Source organism: Electrophorus electricus, chromosome 6, assembly GCF_013358815.1.
Source record: "Electrophorus electricus isolate fEleEle1 chromosome 6, fEleEle1.pri, whole genome shotgun sequence".
Lineage (NCBI taxonomy): Eukaryota > Metazoa > Chordata > Actinopteri > Gymnotiformes > Gymnotidae > Electrophorus > Electrophorus electricus.
In genome coordinates this window covers 3,073,263-3,097,928 of record NC_049540.1, presented here as the reverse complement: position 1 = coordinate 3,097,928, position 24,666 = coordinate 3,073,263, and the positions used below count along the sequence as shown (strand labels likewise).

The window sequence follows — 24,666 nt, the reverse complement described above, 5'->3', positions numbered from 1 at the left end:
TTTCTGTAAAGATGCTTAATGACAATAACTGTTGTAAAAAGCGAAATGCAAATAAATTTAATTAAAATGGTCATATTTTAAATGGAGCAATATTGTTAATTCACTTTGGCTTAACATTTTTACCACAATTTTAATTTACATTGATACAATTACAACTATGAATAAATTACTCTGAATGATTACGAAACTTGGACTCTTTAGCAGTAGTACTCTTGCTATTCATTCTGGATTTTAGTCTGCTCCTTACTGCTCTGGTGAAAACCACGCGGACATAGGGTGTGGATGGTGTTACAGCACCCCCTAGTGGATAGTTGAGATCCTGCATTTGCACAACTGTAACAAAATAATAATAATTTAGATCCCAGCACCTCACACTTGCAACATGTTCCCATGGAGATGGGTCTGGTGTTCACTGGTATTATTAATTAGGCTGACCAGGATCAGGAGTACAGTATGAGTAAAATCACTCTTTCACCTCAGTTGAATGACAATCCATGGAGTACACATTTGGCCTTCAAATTGCATCCCATCTAAACAACAACAACAAAAAATAATCATGGTAAAAATGATAAAGACTTTAAAGCCAATGTTTTAGAAATGAGTTGTGCATTAGAGTCCTTCACCAAAATAACATCCAGTCAGCAAGTGGTGAGAAACTGACTGCTGACAAGCAGTGTAACGGGGGCTGATGAACAGTGTCTGCTCTAAACTCTACAGGCTGCAAATTCACATTTAAATTCCATAAGACAGGTACACATGGAGAAGTGGATGTTTGGTGTATCTGAAGAAAAATGCACTCAGCCAACTAAAGTCCAACTATGACCATGCAGAATTTGGTAGCTATTATATATATATATATATATATATATATATATATATATATATATATATATATATATATATATATATATATATATACACACAAACCCACACCCAGACACACACACACATACATACACTGTATACTTTCATACTTTCATAACATTTCCTGATGTAACAATATTTCATTATTAATTATATATCCCTGTAATTGAATTATAAACACATACTACAAATAATATTTGATTTATCACTAGACCTTCCATTTATAATTATATCCAGGTTATGTGTGGCATATATATTAAACAATAACATTGTTTAATTAAAACACCCTGACTGAATGGTCATTTGCATGAATGCTAAAAACAGGCGCGAGATGTCAGTTTTTAGTAGGGGTGTTGCTACATGACACATCAGTTTTCTATATCTGCCTGAAGTGGGTGGTCACCTTACACATTGGTTACCGACCCTGTGTAACGCGGGAGGGGTGCAGAGCGAACACACTTGCGAAGTGCCGACATGCTGGATGTTATGTAAAATGGAACTAACGAGGGATTCCATACAGAGCGTGACAATAAAGTAAAATAAATAATAGGTTTAATAATAAACAAACAATCACCGAACAAAACAGAACAGACAGGATAACATAAGAAGACAGGTTATGTGCGCAGGGACAAACGAGAGCTAACCAGAGCCAAAGAGAGACCACGAATAACAAACAATGACCGACAAACAAGAAGCAAAAGAGACAGGGTTTAAGTACACACACTAATCAAGGCTAATCGATAAACAGCTGGAGTGAAAGGGGAGGAGAAAGGGAACCATGGAGACGGATGAAAACCCAGAAGTGACTAGGTTGCCCGGGAAACAGGGAACGTTCCGGTCTGTGGACGTGACACCGTGACTGAACGGTCACTCAGATGAACGTTAACACCAAATAAAAGATGACAGATCCCTGGCCCATTAAACAGATAAACAGCTCATTACAGCAGTCTGGATCAACTCTGAATGTCCACATGATTGATGGATCTCCTAGCATATTACCTGGGAGAAAACTTAATTTTTCCATAATTATTTCCAATAATTATGGTGATTTCCATAATTATTTGTTCCCAAAGACCTCATAGCCAATAGCAAGGAATGTTTCCTTTGAACTCCGACATTTCCAGCACTGTTTTGTATTTTCGAGGCTTAGCTTATGTAATCGAGATGGTGTCCTATAGAAACTATTTAGAATTTTAAGTTGAATAAGTCTAATTTTTATATCACTTTACAACTTCCTTTGATTCATGCTAATACGATCCAATTCTTTCTTGTTAAATGAAAAGTTTAAATCCTTCTCCCAAAAAGTCCTTAATGCTGTTAACATTTTGGTAGCTTTTGGTGTTTCATATAGATATTTATGAGTAGAGATTGAAAGAGATAGTTAGGTTTAGGGATACAGTTCAAATTACGGACATTTATATTGCCCGATAGAAATAGAAATTAGGATGACAACCTGTCTGCGTAACATGATATTTTCCTCAGCAAAGGGTCAAAGTTTTTCTGCAAGTCATGTATTTTAGGTAGGAGGTGAATGCCAAAATACATGATGCTCTCTGGAAGCCACTGAAAGGCTATGGCTTGTAAGAGGGATTTGGGACAGAATGCAGTGAAAGATAAAACCTCTGACTTGTTCCTGTTCACTTTGTAGCCCGACAGCTTTGGAAACTGCTTAATGCTGTTACGCAGGGCTTGGGCAGTTGTTGCAGGGTCTGATGCAAAGCACAGGATGTCATATGCATGTATCAGTTTAGCACAATGTCACTGATCTGGACTGCTGGGAAACCAGACTTCCTATTTATCGCTTCTGACGTGGTTCAACAGCTAAACAAAGAGAAGAGATCTGGTGAGAGTTCTGATCACTGACATGTCCCTCTACCCAGAATAAAGGAAGAGGAAATCATCCCACTCATTTGTATTGCTACTTCTGGTTGCTTATACAAGATCTTTATCCATTTAATGAACACTTGTCCAAATCCAAAGGCCCTTGGCACAGCAAACACCTCCGTTCACCTTGAAAGAACGCCTTCACTGTGTCAAGCGAGATGGCAGCAACTGTACAGTTAGAGTTTCGCACTGCGCATGTGATGTTTAGCATTCGTCTTATATTGTCGAATGAGTTACTCTTTTAAATAAAACGTCCTTGATCTTAATGTACAAGTGAGGTGATTACTTTGTCTATTCTGTTCTGTTAAATTTACCACCCACACACACACATCTCAGGAGATGAATGTCCAAATTGTGAGAAATATATCTATCAGGCAGATTCAGAGGCCAGCGTTACTGTTTTTCTCACTGATCATGATTTTCTTTCCCTTTCAATGTTCACGTCATTTTTAACTGTTTTCGTTTTGGGATGTACATAAACAATTTTGTCCAACAGTAAATGTGTGACCCACAGGAAGAATCACGGTTGATGCTGATTCAGTCCTGAGATGTGACTGTTGCCACCAAACGTTTATTATGAAAAAGCCCCATATCATTTCATAGTACATTACGCAAATGTGAAATTCATATTCTACTCTTTAAAATACCATTGTAAACAAACTCAAAATACTACCCTAATTTAGTGCTGAATGAAGTTGACCATGCCTTGTTTTGTTAGGAATGGATTACACACTCATCGTTTGGTTATTTACAATTTTCATCATATGACTCAAATTAAGGTGTTTCACCGGTCATAAAATTAAAACATTTATTAAGTCAAAGAGAAAGTTTATTATATTCTTAAGACAGTAAGTATTATATAATGTCTCATAATAATGAAGTGTCTCATAATTAAGACTTGATATCCTATATTTACAATATACTAGGTCATAAATATAGGATAGTATTGTTATGAACCCCAGGAACAACCATCAGCCCCGCACAGCCATGCCCACTCGCACACACCCTCGGTCTGACTCACCGGAATTCTAGCACACACCTAATTCCCATTCCCCTCATTACCAACCCCTTTATAAGCTTCCCTTCCCCGTGCACACGTTGCAAATTATTGTTCCCATGTGGCGTACCTCATCCTGTGTGCTTTCCTGGTTACTGACTGCTGCTTGCCCCTCGGACACCTCCTGAACGCTACCCTGTGCATTGACCTCGGACCGGCCTGACCACGCTTACCCGTTTTACTAAACGTATCAGTTTGATTGCTAAAATAAACTTCTGCAACTGGATCCAATTCAACGTGTGTGCATTCATTACAAGTATATTACACGATACTAAGTTATACTTTATACTACACATTTTACAATTATTACATTATCTCATGAGAACGTTCCCTGGTATCTCATAAAAAAACAAGTTTTCTCCAAATTATGAGTCTTTCATGTTCCATACATATCCCATAGGCTTTGACAGACTTACGTTTATTAAGTGTTTTAGCTGTTAAATAATTGTCATCAACATATTGGTTTACCAATAAACACCGCTCACATTTCCAATGCGTGCGAATCTTTGTGGTCATGTGAGCTTTTGTAAACCTGTAGGTGTTGAATATCCACTACAGGTCATTTATTCGGTGGTGTGGGTTTGGTGTTGAAAGTCCACCACTGTAAAAGTTTCGTTTATGCATCCTAAATTTCTGACGCCTTGTTTACGGTAAGTATTGTTTTTTCCAAGCATCTCTCATAACTCGAAGGGAAAGCATGTAAACACGCATTCTGCTCACGTGTAGACTAGTAAGTCGCGCGGTCATTTAAACGTGGCAGGTCTGACTCGCTTTGAGCGTCCGCCTTTGATCGCGGAGGAAAGTAGACACGACTGCGTTTCTATCCAGTACGGAAAGAGTGGTCTACACGTGAATTATTTTCGAACGGATCCCTCGTTTTTGTTATTTGTTTGTTATCTTTATTTCTTTCTTTGAGAAATTGAATTTGTGTCTGATGCTTAAAGGCAAAACAGGGCAGCAAAATATTTCATCAGATAATTGTGTTGAGCAAAACCGTGACTTCATGTCGCCTTTCACCCTCTGGTCATTTAATACACCTCATGTGCTTGCTGTACTGGCAACCTAAATGTTCTTAGAAATGTTCTTGATCTTTTAAACAAAATTCAAAAATGGGGGGGGGGGGGGGGGGGGGGGGGGGGATGTCGTAAACTAGAAAATAAGTAGATTTGAATCTGGATTTCCGGACTTTGCTGGATCAGTGGCATGTGTTGGAGGGGGAGGGGGTCATTCAAGAGCCTGGATGCCTTTGCATAAAACACCCTTGTGATATGGGAGCATTTCAGTGCCAAAGTTAAAAAGAAAAAGTAACATACAAAATGACAAACTGTTGGTAGGTTTGAATTTTGGGCTCAAAATGAAATTTCTAATTAAACAATTCCATTTACATTTGCCCTTTGATATATTAACATATGAAAATGTCATTTACCCAGAGGTTTTGGGTAGCTGTATTTACAATAAAATCTGTTGCATGGACATATTAACCCTAATATGTATCGTGATTATGCAAGAGTGGTTTAAAAATGATGATTAACATGTTATTCACCTGATATGCATTTGCTCTCAATGCATTTGAAATGTAACTGTCAAGTTCACCACACTAGAAAGATGGCAAAATTCAACTGTGAAAGGGGAAAGTGCCACTCTGCTTTGCAGTAACATGTTCTCACATTACTGCACACGTGCTGTGGCAAAATGGCAGCAGAAATGCATTACTAAGATTGTAATTTAATTTTCTCAACCTTCCAAATGCCAGCCAGTGTGGGATTTGCATTGCACCCTTGCATTAGTATAGTAACTTGTATTTTGGACTGTTTGACGCTTTGCACTTTAAACCTTTTAACCTTAAACTAACCAAACCACCTCCCTTACTGTATTACAGCAAGTTCTCTGTAACTCTGTGCTAATTTGCACAACTGTAAAGATGTATCACTCTATTATTTTTGCATGTAATAGTTTTTATTAATATAACTACTTAATATACCTACACTGTACACCTGTTGGTTCAACTCTGACACAAAACACTGCATAGCTCTACAGATTATCCGCACCTGAAAAGAGCTGGATTAATGTCCCGTTTTTCCCAGTTGCTGTTTGTCTGTCTGTCTGTGTGTGTGTGTGTGTGTGTGTGTGTGTGTGTGTGTGTGTGTGTGTGTGTGTTATTCTGAAGGCAATTGCATTGTGTCCTTTATTTTTATAGAGGTGAATGCAAGTGTTGTCACAGATGCTTCCCCATGTAATAAGGAAAACATTAAATGGTTTTGAAGTGTAAGAGATTGACTCTTAAATGCTGGTGTTTTACTTAAATCAGCTGTGACAGTTGTATGAGGATGTCATCTGTCATTTGGTTCTAGCAGTCCCACAAAAAGCTTTTCATCCCAGAGAGAAGAATGGAAGAAATAGTTCCGTATTAGTCTTCCTTTCCTCTGAACAACAATTATTAAAACATGCAGTAGGTCATAGTTTTGTATGAAGAAACAAACAGTTCTGTATTGATATTTAATTATGTATTAATTATAATGTGTAACTGAGCCGTTGTCTTCCAAGAAACAGGCTTGTGTTTTGATTTTAGGTTTATGTCAAAGATCACCTCTTTTATATAAAATCCCTTAACAAAGAATAACCCCTTTAATGTCAAATTACCACAAGCTTTGGGTCCAAACCCTTTGATCTTAAATTACAGCAGGACTGAAATAACGCTGCCTTGTGTGGTGAACTGGGCAAGTGCTCTATGCTATACCAGTAAGAGTCCTTGGGCAAGACTCCTAACACTACATTTGCCCGCCTCCGTAACATGATTGAAATTGTAAGTTGTTCTGGATAAGAGTGTTAATTAAATGTACTCAGCCCCAAAAGGGTTACATTCTCCTTCTTGGACACATACAGCTGCACATCTTCTCTCTAGTTTTCCTCAGTCCCCTATCATTTACATACACATGCGTGTGCACAGTGCTCACGGAGACAACACCATGAAAACGTTAAACGTCAAACTAAATTCTCTGATACAGCAGAGAAAAAATCGTGATTTGTCCAGTCTGCCATCCCATCTCAGTCACCTTCCTCAGCCTTCATCAGGGCCTCCTGGCATGAAAGGCTGATGCAGTTTCTTACTCTTTATTTAACAACAAACTACTTTTTGCATTTAATTATTTGTTTATGTGTTTAAGAACTATTTTAAGTCTTAATGTCATCACGAGTTCAGTGTTAATAGTGTGGAAGTTCCCACCTGGTGGATGTGGACCTGAGTACAATACGTGGTGCTCACTCATTCATGTGCATGCACTCTCTCCATTCTTTCTCGGTCTCCCTTCTCATCTGCTGTTGTTTGTGAAGCTCGTTGTGCTCGATGTATTCTCGTGGTGATCATGTTTCCTGTCTTTCCAATTAATTTTCTCCCCCTCAGCTAACGACTAATAGAAGAGCATTCACGTTCAGAATGCAAACGGAAAAATCCACTGCTTGGTGTGCTGTGCGACTTTAAATGAGTGGAGCTCAGTATCTGCCAAAATAAATCTCAACACTCTAATATATACAACTAAGTCACGCAAGTGAACAGTACAGTAAAGCATAACACACCTACTGGTACACTCAACAAGTCTTGTCTGGGATAAAAAGTAACAAAAATTAAAAAGAACTGCAATTGCTTGAAAGACCTTCAGCTATTCTGACTGTATGCAAGTGAAATTTGGTTTGAAGTGACCTAATAAATTATGAATAAACACATAAAATGATATAAAGCACCAAGGAATATTAAAAAAACAAAAATAAACTGGTCAAAAAGAGAGCTGGACAAAGCTAAACAGCAGGGGCAATCTTGTTGGATCGTTTGGCACAGACACAGGTCCTTCTTACGGCCTGAAAAGCTTGTCTGAAGAAGGCACCGATTTTCTTGATCCTCTTGAATTTTGAACCTTTAAATTTGAAATAAAAGAAGGATGTTTGAATTAGTGTACATGGATCAGATGTATGCAAAGTCTACTGATGTGGTATTTGGCTGTCATTTACCAGCTGGGGTGTTTTCCACTTCAGGTGCCCCTGCTGCTCCCAGAGTGTCCGGGGTCTCTGGAGCTCTGGTGGCGTCTCTAACTTCACTCCCTTGAGAGCACTGGAAGGAGTTGCAGGAGTCCTCTGCTATCTTGTCCTCTATTGCATCTACAGAGTAGTTTTTTTCAAAAAGCAATAAAAATACAATATATGACATTTACACATAATAAAGTATAGTCACATATTTAAATTGAGCAGACATCATGGGCTACTGCATGTTCTTAAAGGAAAGCTCAATTTACGCAAGAATGTCTGAACTTTCTTTATAGGCACTTTTTTGTTCCTCCTGTATGTATGCTGTGCTTTGAACGATTGTGCAGCGATGCAAGAAACTTACACTTGGGACCCAGTGATTTAGACTTGTGAAGAAGAGTCTCGGCAGTGGTGACATTCTTGACATAATTGATGCATTGGGTGAACTCCTTCTGACAGCACAGCACCTGAAATAAAGAGAGGCTTTAATTTTTTAATTCCTTTTATATATATATATATATATATATATATATATATATATATATATATATATATATATATATATATATATATAGAGAGAGAGAGAGAGAGAGAGAGAGAGAGAGAGAGAGAGAGAGAGAGAGAGAGAGAGAACGCTCGTCTCGGCATTCTAGAAGCAGCTCTCTGGCCACCTCCTCCTTCTCAGACTCCTCTTATTGGTGCTATTGTCCCACCTGCTGTGTCTGAGCAAATACATTTTGGTATGGGTTAATAAATGATCTGGGTCTGCTTAAACGTCACCACTGCCACACTGAATTTAATGTTCTCTCAATCAGTTTCTAAAAGAGATCTTACCATTAACTTTTCGAGTTAGAATATGTTTTTAAATTATGAAGCAATTTAACTGAATATGTACTGAGTAGTGATAGCTCACTTGCCTGTTTTTGGTGTTTTTTCCAGCTCTCCTGAACATTCTGCTCCTGCAAGAGGAACCTTTCCAGATCTGCTGAACATTCTTGACATAATTCATGTGCTGGGTGAACTCCTTCCGAAAGTACATTACCTGAAATAAAAAGTTGATTTAGAGGCTTTGCTTTTAGAACTCCTTTTATGTGTGTGTGTGTGTGTGTGTGTGTGTGTGTGTGTGTGTGTGTGTGTGTATTGAGAGAATGTCTTAATTTCTGTACGTTCTCATCATGAGTTATAAAGCCCTGTTTGATGAGTAGCCTTTTTGTGTCTGACCTGCTGAAGAAATTCTTCAGGTGTGAAGCATGCAGAATGTTATAGCTCCAGTCTGTCATGTGCATGTTGAGGTCCCAAAGTTGAAATACTGGACATTTCTGAATAAGCTGTTAGAAGAAATAAAAAAGGTATATTTTAAATCAACTACTGCACAGATGAAACAGTTCTCAAGAAACATTTGGGCTGTACTGACGTTTCTGTGATGCAAAATATTTGCCAATAACAAAGGAGCCGATGTAGATACAGTATAAATCAAATAATGAGTTACAGTATAAAAGGGTTTGGACACTTACACTTTCTCCCAGTTTGCCCCTGTAGTATTGCTGAGAGGGAGCAGTGGGAACAGGGACTCTGGGGCTCTGGTGTCTACTCATTCTGCCACCACTGTTTGCCTTGTCCTTTGGCATCTAGAAAGGGCAGAAGAAAACATTACTGTATAGAACAGTTAAAAAAGGCTGCGTTCTTGCTCTTAAAAAGTCAAGTTTTTAAACCCTCTTGAAATCAATATTAATTTGTTTTTGTCGTGCTACTGAGGAAGTCAGTATTTAACCCTTAATTATTTGATTGTTTTTAAATAGAAGGATTTGCACCAATGTGTTCCTCTTAAAACATAACCTGCTCCTTTTCTTTCTTTCAACTAAGTCCTGCACCTATTTCACCATTCTCTTAACTTTAGTTTCTGTAAGACATTTCACTATTAATTTTTCATGTTAGAATATTGTTTTAAAATTATGAAGCAATTTAATTGAATATAAACTGAGAAGTGACAGCTCACTTGCCTGTTTTTAGAGATTTTTCCAGCTTTTCCAAACATTCTGGTTTTGGACAAAGACCTTTTCCCTTTTCTGCTGAACATTCTTGACATATTTAATGTGCTGAGTGAACTCCTTCCGAGAGCACAGCACCTGAAATAAAAAGCTGATTTAGAGGCTTTACTTTTAAAATTCCTTTTATGTCTGTGTGTGTGTTTGTGTGGACTGAGAGAATGTCTGAATTTCTGTACGGTCTCATCATGAGTTATAAGGCCCTGTTTAATGAGTGGCCTTTTTTGGTCTGGCCTGCTGAAGAAATCCTTCAGGTGTGAATCATGCAGAATGTTATAGCTCCAGTTTGTCTCGTGCATGTTGGGGTCCCAAAGGTCAAATACTGGACGTTTCTGAAAAAGCTGTTAGAAGAAATAAAAAGTGTATATTTTAAATCAACTACTGCACAGATGAAACAATTCTCAAAAGCTCAAAAAGCAATAAACATTTGGGTTGTACTGAGGTGTGTGTGATGCACAATATTTTTCAATAACAAAGTAGGCAATGTAGATACAGTATACATCAAATAATGAGTTACAGTATAAAAGGGTTTGGACTCTGGGGCAGGGACTCTGGGGCTCTGGTGTCTACTGACTGTGCCACCAGTTTGCCTTGTGCTTTGGCATCTAGAAAGGGTGGAAGAAAACACTATTGTATAGAACAGTAAAAAAAAGCTGCTTTCTTGCTCTTAAAAAGTCAAGTTTTTAAACCCTCCTGAAATCAATCAGTTTTTTATTGAGAATACTACTGAGGATACTGAGAATACTACTACTGTTTTTAAACAGAAGGATTTACACCAGTGTGATCCTCTTAAAACATAACCTTCTCCTTTTCTGTCCTTCAACTAAACCCTCCACCTATTTCACCATTCTATTAACTTTACTGACCACTGCCCAGGGTTTGCCCTTATTTCTTTGTCTCAAAAATATATCCAAGTATACAGTGATTTACTCAGGGGCTTGATTTGCACTTATTTATGTATGTCTATATGAATGTCTATGTATATTAATGTACATCTTCTCTTGTGTATTTGTACAGTACGGTGATGCTGCAATAAGTGTTATCTCTTATTTTGGACATCTTTTTCTCTCATTCCACATACAAAGGAATATGAATAATTTAAAACAATTCTATTAACCCTTTCTTGTATTAATATATAATAACATTTACAGGTCTGTCCTGCATAGTTTGTACCATCTTCACTATTTTGTGATTATAACACAAATGCACAAATGAGGATCAAGGATCGTGGTTTTGCCTTTGTGGTATGATAGGTATACGTTTCAGTTTTTGTGGCCAACACTGCAGCCAGTAACCTGGTAAAGAGCAGTATATTTGCAAAAACAGTCTTGGCTAGAATGACCTATGTCTCCTCCATAATGATCATTTTATAGATTTCAAAGTAATGTTTTATTGGTATATTTAACCAGCTGGCTGACAAAAGCCACAACAAGTTCAAGATGATTCCAAGATGGCTCTAAATTTGGCAGTGTGATATTTGATATCATTAGATATTCAATTGATGATAGTGCCATATCAACTGTGACTCACATTTACTAGTCGACTGATTTTTTGTTCTTATTTGTTAAGTACAAGAACATTAAACTTCCCATCATTATAGACAATGCATTACAGCCCTATGCTGCAGTGTACTGTACAAGGTTGGTCTGCCTTTTGGTTTTGGTGTGCCACCCCAAGATTTTTAGTGGCCCCATCTGGTCACACCTATAAACAATTTCTGTGGGTACCACTGCTTGCAGTAACCTCAAAATCTGTTCATCAGGAGCGGGCCCTGACTGATGTGGTGCCCTAGGCAAGACTTTGGCTGGTATGTCATTCATTCAAGACATGTAATCAGTAAGAACTTCTCTTACATGATGCAATGCTGTTTGCTGTTCATATCAAATGCAATGAATGAAATTCAAATTAAAATACAGAGGCTTATATTAATGATAAAATGGAAGGCATTTTAACTTACTAATATAAGAAGGGCTGGCATTTGGCTAGCTAACTATATAGACTAAGATGTCAATAAAAATGTTTTGTCAGGCAGACAGTGGACGGTTCGCGCAGGCAGCACACTTAATTTTTGAGAAATACACTTTTTCTTTTATGTAGTTAATTTCCCAAAAACCTGAGTCGTCTTTCCAACTTTCCCTGATGAATTTAGGGTGGGAGTAGATGACAACTCTTGCTTGCTTGCTAGGTAGCTAATTAGTTATTTATCAAATTAGAGAATATTATCTAACTAGCTAGCTATTTGTTTATTAAATTAGCGAAAATTACCTGGCCTAGCTAGCTAGTGCGGAGTTTCAACCCTACTCCAGGTGTTCGTGTATGTGGGGAGAACAAACACAATCCTCGAACACACTTGGGTACACAATTAATTGCGCCTTTATTACAGAGATCTCCGGAGAGCCACTACACCACGCCGGGTGCACCTAAATCAGGAAGTAGCTCTACCTCTGCCGACGAACAAACATACATATATAGGGAAGACCGCACCCCAAATACCTCCTCACAAGCATTCTTTGTGTTTCCCACTCCATTTAACCCCATTCCACACTAGCTAACCTAATTATCAACCTTGTCCCGCGCATCTAACGTTAAGTATTACTGGGCTGATAAAGTGTTTCTTCATCACACTAAATTACCTTTGTCTTTTGCCGTATTTCGCTTTATTCTGTTCTCTTTTCTGCCCTGAACACCAGAGGGTTTTTGCCATATTTGCTGTTATATAGTGGGCTAATGTTTTCCGTTAATCCCATTGTCACTCACTGGCGGTAACCCTCCCGCAAAGGCAGGCAAGCCTAACGAGTGTGAGAAAATATTAGGGCTCCTATTATTAGATTGTGAAGTTATAATGTGAGTGTTTTGGTAATATTTAGAATTAATAGTATTAGTGAAAATAGCAAAACTTTGAATATTTTCCCCTCAATTGGGAAAATAGAATGGACGGCGCACCTAGCATGTGCCTACACGGAGGGCGGGCTCTGTTCATCTACGATATCCCGCATTTCTATTTTTGCCAGTATCTACTCCGTTACACGAAAAGGCTCCGGTTAACCACTCATGCATTTAATCATCTTTTATGGCGCTTTATCCAATTCAGGGTCGCGGGGAGCTGGATTCTTTAAAGGCAGCACAGGGCGCCAGATAGGAACCAACACTGAACAGGGTACCACTCTATCCCACTCACACCAGTCGAACTTAATACGCACGTCTTTGGACTGTGTGAAGGAAACTGGAGAACCCGGAGGAAATGCGCCATCAAAACTAAACCACTCAAACCTTATGACAGTACTTAACTATCTTACTTTAACCTCGTCAACCTTAAATTATAACTAGATATTATTTTTTACACAGCTCCGTGAAGTTCGCTCATTTTCACAACCCCCCCATAACATTTTCATGTAGTCTATGTTACTCGCGTATTTTCAGCCACCCCACGCTTTCTTTTCAGCGACGTCATTCTACGTTCACTTGTTTTCACGCATTTTAAACTATTTCTGTAATCCGTTATATTAAACAGCGCAGTAGATTCATTCTACTACTACTACTACACACTGAATTATTTGCCATTTCCTAAAGTAAATCCTTTGTAGATACAAAACCATTTAACTTACCATTTATTGGTTTTGTTTCAGTGTACCTTTTATGCTCTTTACTAACATGATTGTCCATGTATTTCAACAGTATTCTGGTTCATTGGTATCTTGGACTCTAACCCACTGTACTGGCTAGGATGAATTCTAAGAAGGAAATGACAAAGCAATTTTGTAAGTCTCTCTGCATAAGAGCGTCTGCTAAATGCCACAAATGTAAAAGGTGGTGGAACAGGAGACGTTTTCCAAGGGGCACTGGTTGTCCCCATGTGTTTGTTTGTTTTTTTACCGTGGTATTGGCATCTCCTCACGTCACTGAAGGCTGGTTGTGACACACATGACGTGCATTACCTTTTCGCACCACCAAGCAGGGCTCTTCCATACATATATTCCACGCACCGCAAGTGAGTATTACACAAAACAAGTCTGGTCAACAGTCCACACTCAGACAAGGTAATTTTTTGCGTTATTTGCTAAATAAGAACAGTAAAATCCTCAGAATGTTAGTAACCCTCAAACCATGTTCTCTGAAGTACACCAGTCCACGAGTACCACAGACTTTGTAACGTCCCCAACATTTGCCCTTGAAGGAGTGAGCGGAACCCATCCAGAGCAGAGTGGTCATGGGGAGTGTACAGACAGACCGCCACTGCAAGGAGGCAAATAGTTGGTGACGTCATGGACAATCATCTGTCCGTGCTGCCAGCTCTGCCAGGCAGACTTAAAATCACATTATAAGGGGGACTGCCAGCATACACTCCCCAGGGGTTCAAACAGATGTAAAAACATCACAAGAAGCTGGAAATGCTTCCAGTGTTCTGTGGCTTTTTCATCTGAGGCACATTCCCATCTCCATATTTCCACACACTTGAACAGACCACCTCACAAAAGCAAAGAGTGTGGGATGACATGTGTGGGATGACAATGCATGAGAGGAGAGGATGCATGCCAGGAGGAAGATAATGTGAAAGAGTCTTGGGAGGAAGAGGAAGGAAGGTGAGAGAGTGTGTGCAAGACAGGAAAATGAGGAAGAATTAATGAAAGAAAGAATTAAGGGCAGAAGAGGAAGAATATAAAGAGGAAAGTACACAGGAAAAGCAGGATGAACCAAAGGAAGAAGTGGATGCAGAATATAAGTGGATAAAGGTGATCAAGTTGATCACTGTCGTTTCATCATTGTAACTCATGAAAGTAGTGCCAGTGGCATATTAACCAGGGACCATCCAAGGGTCAAATTACTGTGAGCTTGTCATCTGTAAAGCGACTGATCAGCTGCATCCACCAGAAGAAATTTTCTGTTTTGTGCTAATTGTTTTGCTAGAAGGAAATAACTGAACTCTCTACACCTGTAGTCAGAGCCTTCAGTGTCACTACTCCAAAACTCTACAGCTGGAGTCAGAGTGTGGCTGACAACACTCAGCTATAGGGTTAAGCCTTTATTGTTTCGTTAACCTCTATTTTAGTGGACTAGTTGTTTTTCAGTTGACAAATATAGTTGGGAGCATGTCCATAGGTGGAGGAACCATGATGGGATTGTTCTTGTTGTAGTCGGGTTGTTATTATTGGAGACACACTTTGTATCACCATTAGGAGCGGAACATAGTTTGTGTGGTTTGGTGAAGAACAGTTTAAGTTCAACTAAGGCTGGAAGATTTGTAGAGCCTGCAGCTTCCCTTCTTTTCCCCTTTTTAGTTGATGTGACCAATGAGTTCTCACAGCATATTTGAAGGCATTTTTGAAGGCATGTCTGAAGTCATGGACATGCAAAATAAACGCCTGAATCAAGAATGCCTTGTGTTCGTGACTTAACTGGAGGGGAGCTAGAGAAAGCTACACAGAGCCTTCAGTGTCACTACTCCCAAACCCTACAGCTGGAGTCAGAGCCTTCAGTGTCATTACTCCCAAACGCTACAGCTGGAGTCAGAGCCTTTAGTGTCATTACTCCCAAACCCTACAGCTGGAGTCAGAGCCTTCAGTGTCATTACTCCCAAACCCTACAGCTGGAGTCAGAGCCTTCAGTGTCATTACTCCCAAACGCTACAGCTGGAGTAAGAGCCTTCAGTGTCATTACTCCCAAACGCTACAGCTGGAGTCAGAGCCTTCAGTGTCATTACTCCCAAACCCTACAGCTGGAGTCAGAGCCTTCAGTGTCACTACTCACAAACCCTACAGCTGGAGTCAGAGCCTTCAGTGTCATTACTCCCAAACGCTACAGCTGGAGTCAGAGCCTTCAGTGTCATTACTCCCAAACCCTACAGCTGGAGTCAGAGCCTTCAGTGTCACTACTCCCAAACGCTACAGCTGGAGTCAGAGCCTTTAGTGTCATTACTCCCAAACCCTACAGCTGGAGTCAGAGCCTTCAGTGTCATTACTCCCAAACCCTACAGCTGGAGTCAGAGCCTTCAGTGTCACTACTCCCAAACCCTACAGCTGGAGTCAGAGCCTTCAGTGTCATTACTCCCAAACGCTACAGCTGGAGTCAGAGCCTTCAGTGTCATTACTCCCAAACGCTACAGCTGGAGTCAGAGCCTTCAGTGTCACTACTCCCAAACCCTACAGCTGGAGTCAGAGCCTTCAGTGTCATTACTCCCAAACGCTACAGCTGGAGTCAGAGCCTTCAGTGTCACTACTCCCAAACCCTACAGCTGGAGTCAGAGCCTTCAGTATCACTACTGCCAAACCCTACAGCTGGAGTCAGAGCCTTTAGTGTCATTACTCCCAAACGCTACAGCTGGAGTCAGAGCCTTTAGTGTCATTACTCCCAAACGCTACAGCTGGAGTCAGAGCCTTCAGTGTCATTACTCCCAAATGCTACAGCTGGAGTCAGAGCCTTCAGTGTCATTACTCCCAAACTCTTGTAATGCATTACCATAACTCCTCTGATCTTTTCTTTGTTCAAATCAAAACTCACTTGTTCACTCAGGGTTTTTCTGCTTAGGGTTTTTTTTTTAAACAAAGGGTTTTACTGTTCTCCTAATATTGTTGATTGCTTTTATTTTATAGTCAAGGGTGCTTGAAAGGTACTCTATAAATAAAAATATTATTATACACTGCCTTTATACACACCAAAAAAAAGGTCACCACCTGGATTTAACTAAGCAAATAGGTAAGAGCCTCCAATTGCATAATTACTGCATGGGTGATTATGTTTCAGGTGGTAACAAGTTATTTAACCCTGATGCAATGAGTAACTTTTCATTTGTTAAACAACCATGTCGAAAGACATATCCTGTGGTCATGGAAAAGAAGATAATTTGTTTCAGAAGGGTCAAATTATTGGCATGCATCAAGCAGAGAAAACACCCAAGGAGATTGCTGAAACTACTAAAATCGGGCTAAGAACTGTCCAATGCATTATTAAGAAATGGAAGGACAGTGGAGAAACATCATCTTCGAGGAAGGAATGTGGTCAGAAAAAAAGCTTGATTAATCATGATCCGCGATCACTTAAACGTGTGGTGAAATCAAATCATAGAAAAACAACAGTAGAACTCAGCGATATGTTTAATAGTGAAAGTAGGAGCATTTCCACACACACAATGTGAAAGGAATTCAAGGGATTGGGACTAAACAGCTATGTAGCCTTAAGAAAACCACTTGTCAGTGATGCTAACCAGCAAAAATAGCTTCAATTTGCTAGCAAGCATAAAGATTGGACTCTGGAGCAATGGAAGAAGCTCATGTGGTCTGATGAGTCCAGACTGACCCTGTTCCAGAGTGATGTTGCGCATCAGGGTAAGAAGAGAGGCAGCTGAAGTGATGCACTCATCATGCCTAGTGCCTACCTTACAAGCCTGTGGGGGCAGTGCTATGATCTGGGGTTGCTGCAGTTGGTCATGTCTAGGTTCAGCAATGTTATGTGCCCAAAAAATGAGGTCAGCTGACTACCTGAATATACTAAATGACCAGGTTATTCCATCAATGGATTTTTTTCTTCCCTGATGGCATTGGCATATTCCAAGATGACAATGCCAGGATTCATTGTGCTCAAATTGTGAAAGAGTGGTTCAGGGAGTATAAGACATCATTTTCACACATGGATTGGCCACCACAGAGTCCAGATCTGAACCACATTGAGAATCTTTGGGATGTGCTGGAGAAGACTTCACATAGTGGTCCAAATCTCCCATCATCAGTACAAGATCTTGGGGAAAAATAAATGTAACTCTGGACAGAAATAAATTGCAGAAGCTTGTGAAAACGATGCCACAGTGAATGCATGCCATAATCAAAGCTAAAGGCAGTCCAACTAAATATTAGTGTGTGACCTTTTTATTGCCAGGCAATGTATTTATTATTTTAACATTAAAATACATTTATAAAGTGAAAAAAATAAAGTTTTTAAAAGGACAACAGCACATTGCATTATATTTATGTATTTGCCATTAGGCGTGATTTGAACTACCATACAATCATAAAATTTCTCTATTTCTCTGCAGTCTCCCTATTACATTAAACTAGGATCAAGGGAAGCATATTTAACATTAATGGTATAGTGTACCAGCAACTGTAACACTAAAGTAAAGACATTCATGAAACAAGCAGCTACCCAAGTTGCATGAGAAATGCTTAATAAAGACAAGCTCACACACAGACACATATACGTACGTACGCGTGTGTGTGTGTGTGTGTGTGTGTGTGTGTGTGTGTGTGTGTGTGTGTGTAATATAGGTTATTAAATTTGCAATGCAGAGCAAATAGTTTCCATTGCAACAGGACATTTGGGACAGATGCCCTTCAGCTGCACAAGCAAAGTGCTTCTGAAGTTCCAGGGGGTGAAAATATATGTAAAAACTGGACCACTGTCCAAAATGTCATTTCTCTGGAAATCAAGAAGATTTACTATCATCTGGAATGAATAGATAGATAGATAGATAGATAGATAGATAGATAGATAGATAGATAGATAGATAGATAGATAGATAGATAGATAGATAGATAGATAGATAGATAGATAGATAGATAGATAGATAGATAGATAGGAATGTACTTTAAAGTAGATCTAATTTATAGCAATGTATAATGACACGTACCAAAGAAACATGTCAAAAAAGAAACATGCATATAACTCCTATCTTAAACGTAAAACGATATGTTATTTATTTTCTAATAAATGTCCTAATTCTTTTTTTTTTTTTTTTTTTTTTTTGCCTAAAGTGGCGCTGCATTGCCGGAATTTGAATGTAAACCCAATTACTTAAGTAGTATAGGTATGAAAAGGCCCACACGCACCCTGTTGATGTCATTACTCTGCGCCCAGATTTCTGGCCAATCAAAAGTCAGAGCTGGCATCCTCTGTTGTATTGTGGAAAATGACTGCGTCTGCGTTTCTGGCGTGAGACCTGTTATTGTGAATTGTTGCGTAGTATATATATTTTTTCCCTGTTTACAAAAGCAGTAGGATTTAGACGAAGAGCAGACGCGAAGTGCTAAGTAGTGTAGGCGAAATCTATAGTGTAGCGCAAATAGCTAAGGATATGGGTAACTAGCCGATTGCTATTACTAGCTTGGGAGGCTAGTTAGCTGTTTGGCTATCTGTGTAAAAACATCGCTGGTTGCTGTTACAACTCAGCTACCAGTTGTTTGTTACACGTTGGTGTTTAGAAAGCTTAGTTAGCTACGTGATATCTGAATTGTAACGAGAGTTCTGGATGGGTTGATCGTTACGTTTTTGAACAACTACAAAACATCAGACAGACGCAACGATTCGAGACGCTTTGAGGCCACCGAGTCGACAGATTCGCCATGAACTCGAAGCGGACCAACGCCGGTGAAAATGTGGGCGGTCGGATCAACCCGTCCGGCAACTCGGCAGCGGGCGGATCGCATCGCAAACAGAGCATCATCAACTCTCCGAGTAAGGGTGCGGGCGCGTTGCTAGGCAAAGGGGAGAGGGGGGACCTCGCGCCGAACGTGGCGCGAGACAGGAACGTCTCCATCACCTCGCTGAGGTCCCGTCTCGGTCCGACTATTCGGTCGACGCTGTCCGCCGCGGTGGACACCCTGCTGGGGGAGATCGTGTCGGTGATGCACGAAACTCAAGGGGAGCTGTTCTCCAAGGAGCAGGAGAACGAGAAGCTGAAGGTCCGCCTCGAGGTGTCGGAGCGCGAGCTGAAGACGCTGCAGGAATGCCTGTGCAGCGCGCAGAAGCTCATCGACCAGCTGCAGGGTCCTTTCGGCGGCCCCCCGGTCCCCGGGCACCACGCTTACCCGCAGGCGAACCCCATGAATCAGGCTCGCTTAACGCACCGCGGCGCGGGCGACGCCGACCCGCGCTGCTTCGCGGGCGGCGAAGCGGAGCTGAGCGGCGCTCTCGGCGATGCTATACACGGCTTCGACTCCAGGGATGACTTCAAAAGTTGCCACCTCTCGATCCAAGCGGACGGGACCGTTACGAACAGCTACTACGACCCTCTGCCCGTGCATTCGGCCAGCATCTGCCACGATGTCAACAGGACGGGTAAGACGGGTTGAATCAGTAGTTACGCGTTGTTTCAGCTGACGTTAACCTACGTTTCAGTAATACTTAACTATTATAAACAATCATCTTTGCATTATAGCTATATTCCCCAACCACTGTATTAGGCATCCCTGCTTGCTTCTCGCCGGGTACAGTCTACGACATCCCATCTGTTGTCTTAAAAATGTGTCAGCTTCTTCCTACCCCGTTGTGGACTGACCCCAATGCCGCTGCGGAGTGGATGTTATTTGGGTTACGGGTTTATTCTCCACCCAGCAGTGACCCTGACATGACAGTGGGGTGGGGGAGGGGGAGGTCAGTGTCAGGTTTGACACTAGTGGGCTGCCCAAACTTGTCCAGCCTGCAACCGTGGTCTGATTAACCATTGAAGATGAGCAAAAGGGCGGTTAACGCAAATAAAGCAAGGCACCAGGGTAGGGCTGTTACTGAGTGAAGATGTTACGGTCTGATAATAAATAACGATAGCAGCAAAATTACGGTATTCATAAGCAATTTAAAGAAACACATTTTAATGGTGAAAATTATTGGAACAATTGTTGTAGTTTTCTTTATTGTTGTTCCGGAAGTCTCCTTGTACATCCTTTGTATAAAACAGATTGGCCAAACAATCCGTTTTTATGCCAAACGTACCACTACTACTGTAATCTGACTTGAGCTATATTTGATGTCGATATAAACATGAAACATATGCTTTGCATGGATTTCAAAGAACATTTTGTGTTATACAAAGATAGTGTTTAACTGTTTAAGTCAGTAGTTTTGTAAGTGGGAGTTGACGGATGAACGTATGACAGTTATGCACATGCTGGAAGTGGTAGCTGATGCAGTGTATCGTGTCTGTGTCATGGATTTTCCATGCAGCTGTGCAGTCATGTATGCCTGTGCAAAAAACAATTATCAGTTCTCGTAGTCATTTATGTAAATAATCAGCTTACAGGGAGCGAGTGAGAAACCCTGTGCTTGCACAGCTGAAGAAAGGTCTCTGTCCGAAACGTTCTGTTGCTGTAGAAACCCCGTGTACTACACTGGAATTTTGTCTGTCTGTCTGTATGCAAGTATGTATGTATATAATATATTAGACAGTGCGAGAGAGATATTGTAGTAAAGTACCCGTTTTCCAGAGAAACCGAACATTTCAAACAGAAGTCCTTCATCTGCTGTGCAAGCAACATATATATGTAAATAATGTATGTGTGTATAATATATTTTCAACTGCCATGCTGTGTATTTTAATTTTAAAATGCACATTAGTCTTGCAATAGATTCAGTCTGGATAAGACCAGACCTTTGGGCTACCTCTGGGACACGAAGTGCAGTGGTTATACACCTTCTCTCTGTTTCTAGGTGAGTTGACTGACAGACGCCTTTCTCACCCCACCTCGCACCCTCCATACCCGGTAAAAGAGGAGCAGACACCTGTGTCCGGCCCTGTGTGTGTGAGGGGTGCGGGTGGACACCCTGACGCGGAGCCCTCTGCCCAGAGTGTGTGCGACCTGGGCTACATACACGTGGTGGAGGAAGAGGGTGGCTCTCGCTCCCACAGCCACGCTCAGAAGCCCACTCCCACGCCCCCCTCCAGGTCTCACAACGGCCCCTCCTCCGGTACCCCGCCACCACAGGGACCGTCCGGCCTGCGCCCCTCCCGGCGGGAGGTGCCCGTGGGGGGTGTGGGGGATGTCCGGAGCCCCGACGCAGGAGGCCAGTCTCCGGAGGCACGCCGGCGGAGGGCGGCGTCCGAGCTGATGGGCGCGGCCCCTGGCGAGCGTCCGCACCTGTGCATGGAGTGCGGCAAAACGTTCCGCCTGATCTCCAGCCTGAAGAAGCACCTACGCATCCACACAGGGGAGAAGCCGTACCCGTGTGCCGTGTGCGGGCGGCGTTTCCGCGAGTCGGGCGCGCTCAAGACGCACCTGCGCATCCACACAGGCGAGAAACCCTACTCCTGCTCCGAGTGCGGCACGCGCTTCCGACACCTGGACGGCCTGCGCAAACACCGGCGCACGCACACGGGCGAAAAGCCCTACGCTTGCGGGGTGTGCGGCAAGCGCCTCAGCCGTCTGCAGCACCTGAAGCACCACCAGCGCATCCACACGGGCGAGCGCCCCTGCCGCTGCCCACTCTGCCAGCGCGCCTTCAAAGACGCCGCCGGCCTGCGCAAGCACCTTCGCGCCCACCAGGGCGAGCCGGGCCTGGAGGAGGCCCAGGAGAGGCTGGGCGTGGGCGCGCTCGAGGAAGACGGAGGAGGCGGCGCGGGCAACGCCCATCTCCCGGGCTCCGTGGACGAGGAGGAGATGCGGTTCGGCATGTGGGGCGAAGAGGAGCGGGAGGAGGGGGAAGCTCCGGTGGACTGCGTCTAGCTCGCGGCCGAGGAACTGGATAAAGTCAAAGGAAAACGACGGAATTGCTTAAACCTTATAAAATAGCCCTAAAGATGCAGAGACTAGTAGTAGTAGTATTTTTTTGTGAATTAATAGTGTCAAAAGTTATTGGTTAACATGTGACAGCAGGACTTGTTTCAGATGGTTAACGTTGAGCGTCTGGGAAAAACTAGTCGATTTGGCTCTTGGCAATGAGGATGGCCCATTGACCATGTGTTGGAGCACAACAGCAAAGCCCTGAGCACTTGCACATGAAAAGTTGGTTAACATCATCAGCAGACAGTGCAGGAGGAAAGGTAGCGGCCACTGTTTTGGCCTGGAACATCTAGCTCTGCCCCAGAGGAGACCACAGCTCACCAAGAGCTGACCAGCGGGAAATCACCCAGCCTGCTGACTGGCATGTCATGTCCCATGGGCAGACTGTTGCCCTCTGGGCTGAGCCCTGTGGTGGATACTTTGCATTTGCTTTAGAAAGCCCACGTAAAGACACTGTGGAGTTCTGGACTCTACAGGGGACGTGGTATGGAGAACAGGACACTTCTCTGAATGCTGTGTGTCAAGTCTTTGCATCACTCTCAGATGATTTTGGACCTGGTAGATGGAAATGAATGTAACATAGTTGTTTGTGCAAGGGTAGGAGGATGACCAAAGGGGGCTGTCTCTCATGCCAGCTTTCATGTGCACACACAAGCATTTCAAAGCTGATAAATTACAAGGAACTTTAAACCAATCAGAAGTCAGAAATCAGAGTTGATCTTTATGTGCTGTTAGGCCTACACTTTACTGATTCCTAAGAAGAAAAATTTGGATTATAACTCAGTACATATGTACAGTATGTGTCAAATTTTCACATATTTTTGGCCCTTGTTATTGGCACCTAACCTACCTGGCATAGTCCAGCCAGTGTTGGACACAGCACGACTGTGAGGGTGGGCATTGGGTCGTTTTGGCCTTCTCTGTATTTTGAATTTAATTTAACCCCAAATTGACCTTCCAGTTCCACACAGTTTTACTGGACAATGCATAAAATTCTCGTCGTGTAGTCACGAAGAAAAGGCATCAGTTAACAGCTCTGGTGTGGAATAAAAATCCCAAGTGTGACTCCCAAGTGTGACAAACATTTAGAAAAGAAACAGCGCCCTCTTTTGGTCAATTGGAGGGACTCCGGTTTGTGTACATGTTGAGAAATAATAGCTCATGATCGATTCTTGCTCACTTGTTAAAACCATTTTTTCATTCATGATCATTAATGTAGTTTGATGACTGTTTACCTCTTTATTCCAGTCCTATGGTCAGAGACGACGTTGTAGTGTCACACCACCAGAGCCTTTGTGTGATGTTTTGAACTTGTGGGTTTTTTTGTTCGTGGTGTTCATCTCTTCATATTGAGAGCTGTTCCTTATGTATATTACTTAGTGGCTAGTGGACCCAAACATACCCAGGGTGAGACACAATAATCAGTGTTTTATGACATTTTCCAAATGTTTCAGTAACTCTTTCATAATGTTTAGATATATTGCATTTACGTGTTCATTAAGTCTAGTAAATAAAAGTTGTTTTAGTTTAACTCGCGAGCTCTTTGGTCAGTGCGGAGATGGCTGCAGTCTGAATGGTTGGGTCAGTAGAGACTCAGCTCGGCTACCAACATCATGACATGTTATGTTTTCTATTACTTACTATGTTACCCAAGCTACTTCTTTATTTTTACTTAAAAATAAACCTAAGCATGCTGTTTTTATCAACATCATTATGTAGTGTTTGCCTCATGACCAATGTAGTCTTGTTAAATTGATGTTCTCAACCCTATATTGCTCTTTGGTGTCCTGGATATTCACACTGAGAATTCACATTGAGGGGAAATAAAGGCAGAAAGATTTGGAATGAACCAACAAGTCTACCAAAACTACCGAAACACGCAAAGTAGATTTAATTTGATCAGGGTAGGTGGGAACACGGCAGGCAGGGAGCAGTCAAGTAATGCCACAGAAGTGATGCCGATCTCCAGCTGAAGACAGCGAGCCCCCGAGCCCCCGGGCCCCCCTTCCAGAGGGCAATCCACATGGGTCTGCTTACCGATGTTGACATTTGCGGAGCTTCATCTCAGACAGCACTCTAACATTCTTCTTGATGCATACATACGGGTAGCTCTCCGTCGCCGTAATCAGGTTTATGGCAATACCCAGGTGAACCTCTTCACCACCAGCCAGGGCAAACGCACAAACATGGCGATATGCGCGAGATGTAAGATCAGAGGATCGAGAGAGGAGGATCCACTTTCTTGTTTGTGCTGGCCGTTTTGTGTTAGTGCAGTTCGATGTGTCTGTGCGTGCATGTTGTAGAAACCGGTCTAGTTAGGGTG

General features: G+C 41.7%; 1 protein-coding gene across 1 annotated transcript; it reads left to right on the top strand.

The window, feature by feature from the left end:
- Window positions 1-18,739: 18,739 nt before the first annotated feature.
- Window positions 18,740-24,054, top strand: si:ch1073-224n8.1 (zinc finger protein 45). The gene is made up of 2 exons (XM_035527462.1): window positions 18,740-19,908; window positions 21,274-24,054. The coding sequence occupies exons 1-2, from the start codon at window positions 19,194-19,196 to the stop codon at window positions 22,284-22,286; spliced, it is 1,728 nt and encodes a 575-aa protein (XP_035383355.1). The 5' UTR covers window positions 18,740-19,193; the 3' UTR covers window positions 22,287-24,054.
- The last annotated feature ends 612 nt before the right edge of the window (window positions 24,055-24,666 follow it).

Coding starts and splice junctions, on each gene's coding strand:
- si:ch1073-224n8.1 (XM_035527462.1), top strand. CDS start 19,194: ATGAACTCGAAGCGGACCAACGCCGGTGAAAATGTGGGCGGTCGGATC. Junction 19,909..21,273: donor CCACGATGTCAACAGGACGG/GTAAGACGGGTT, acceptor CTCTGTTTCTAG/GTGAGTTGACTGACAGACGC.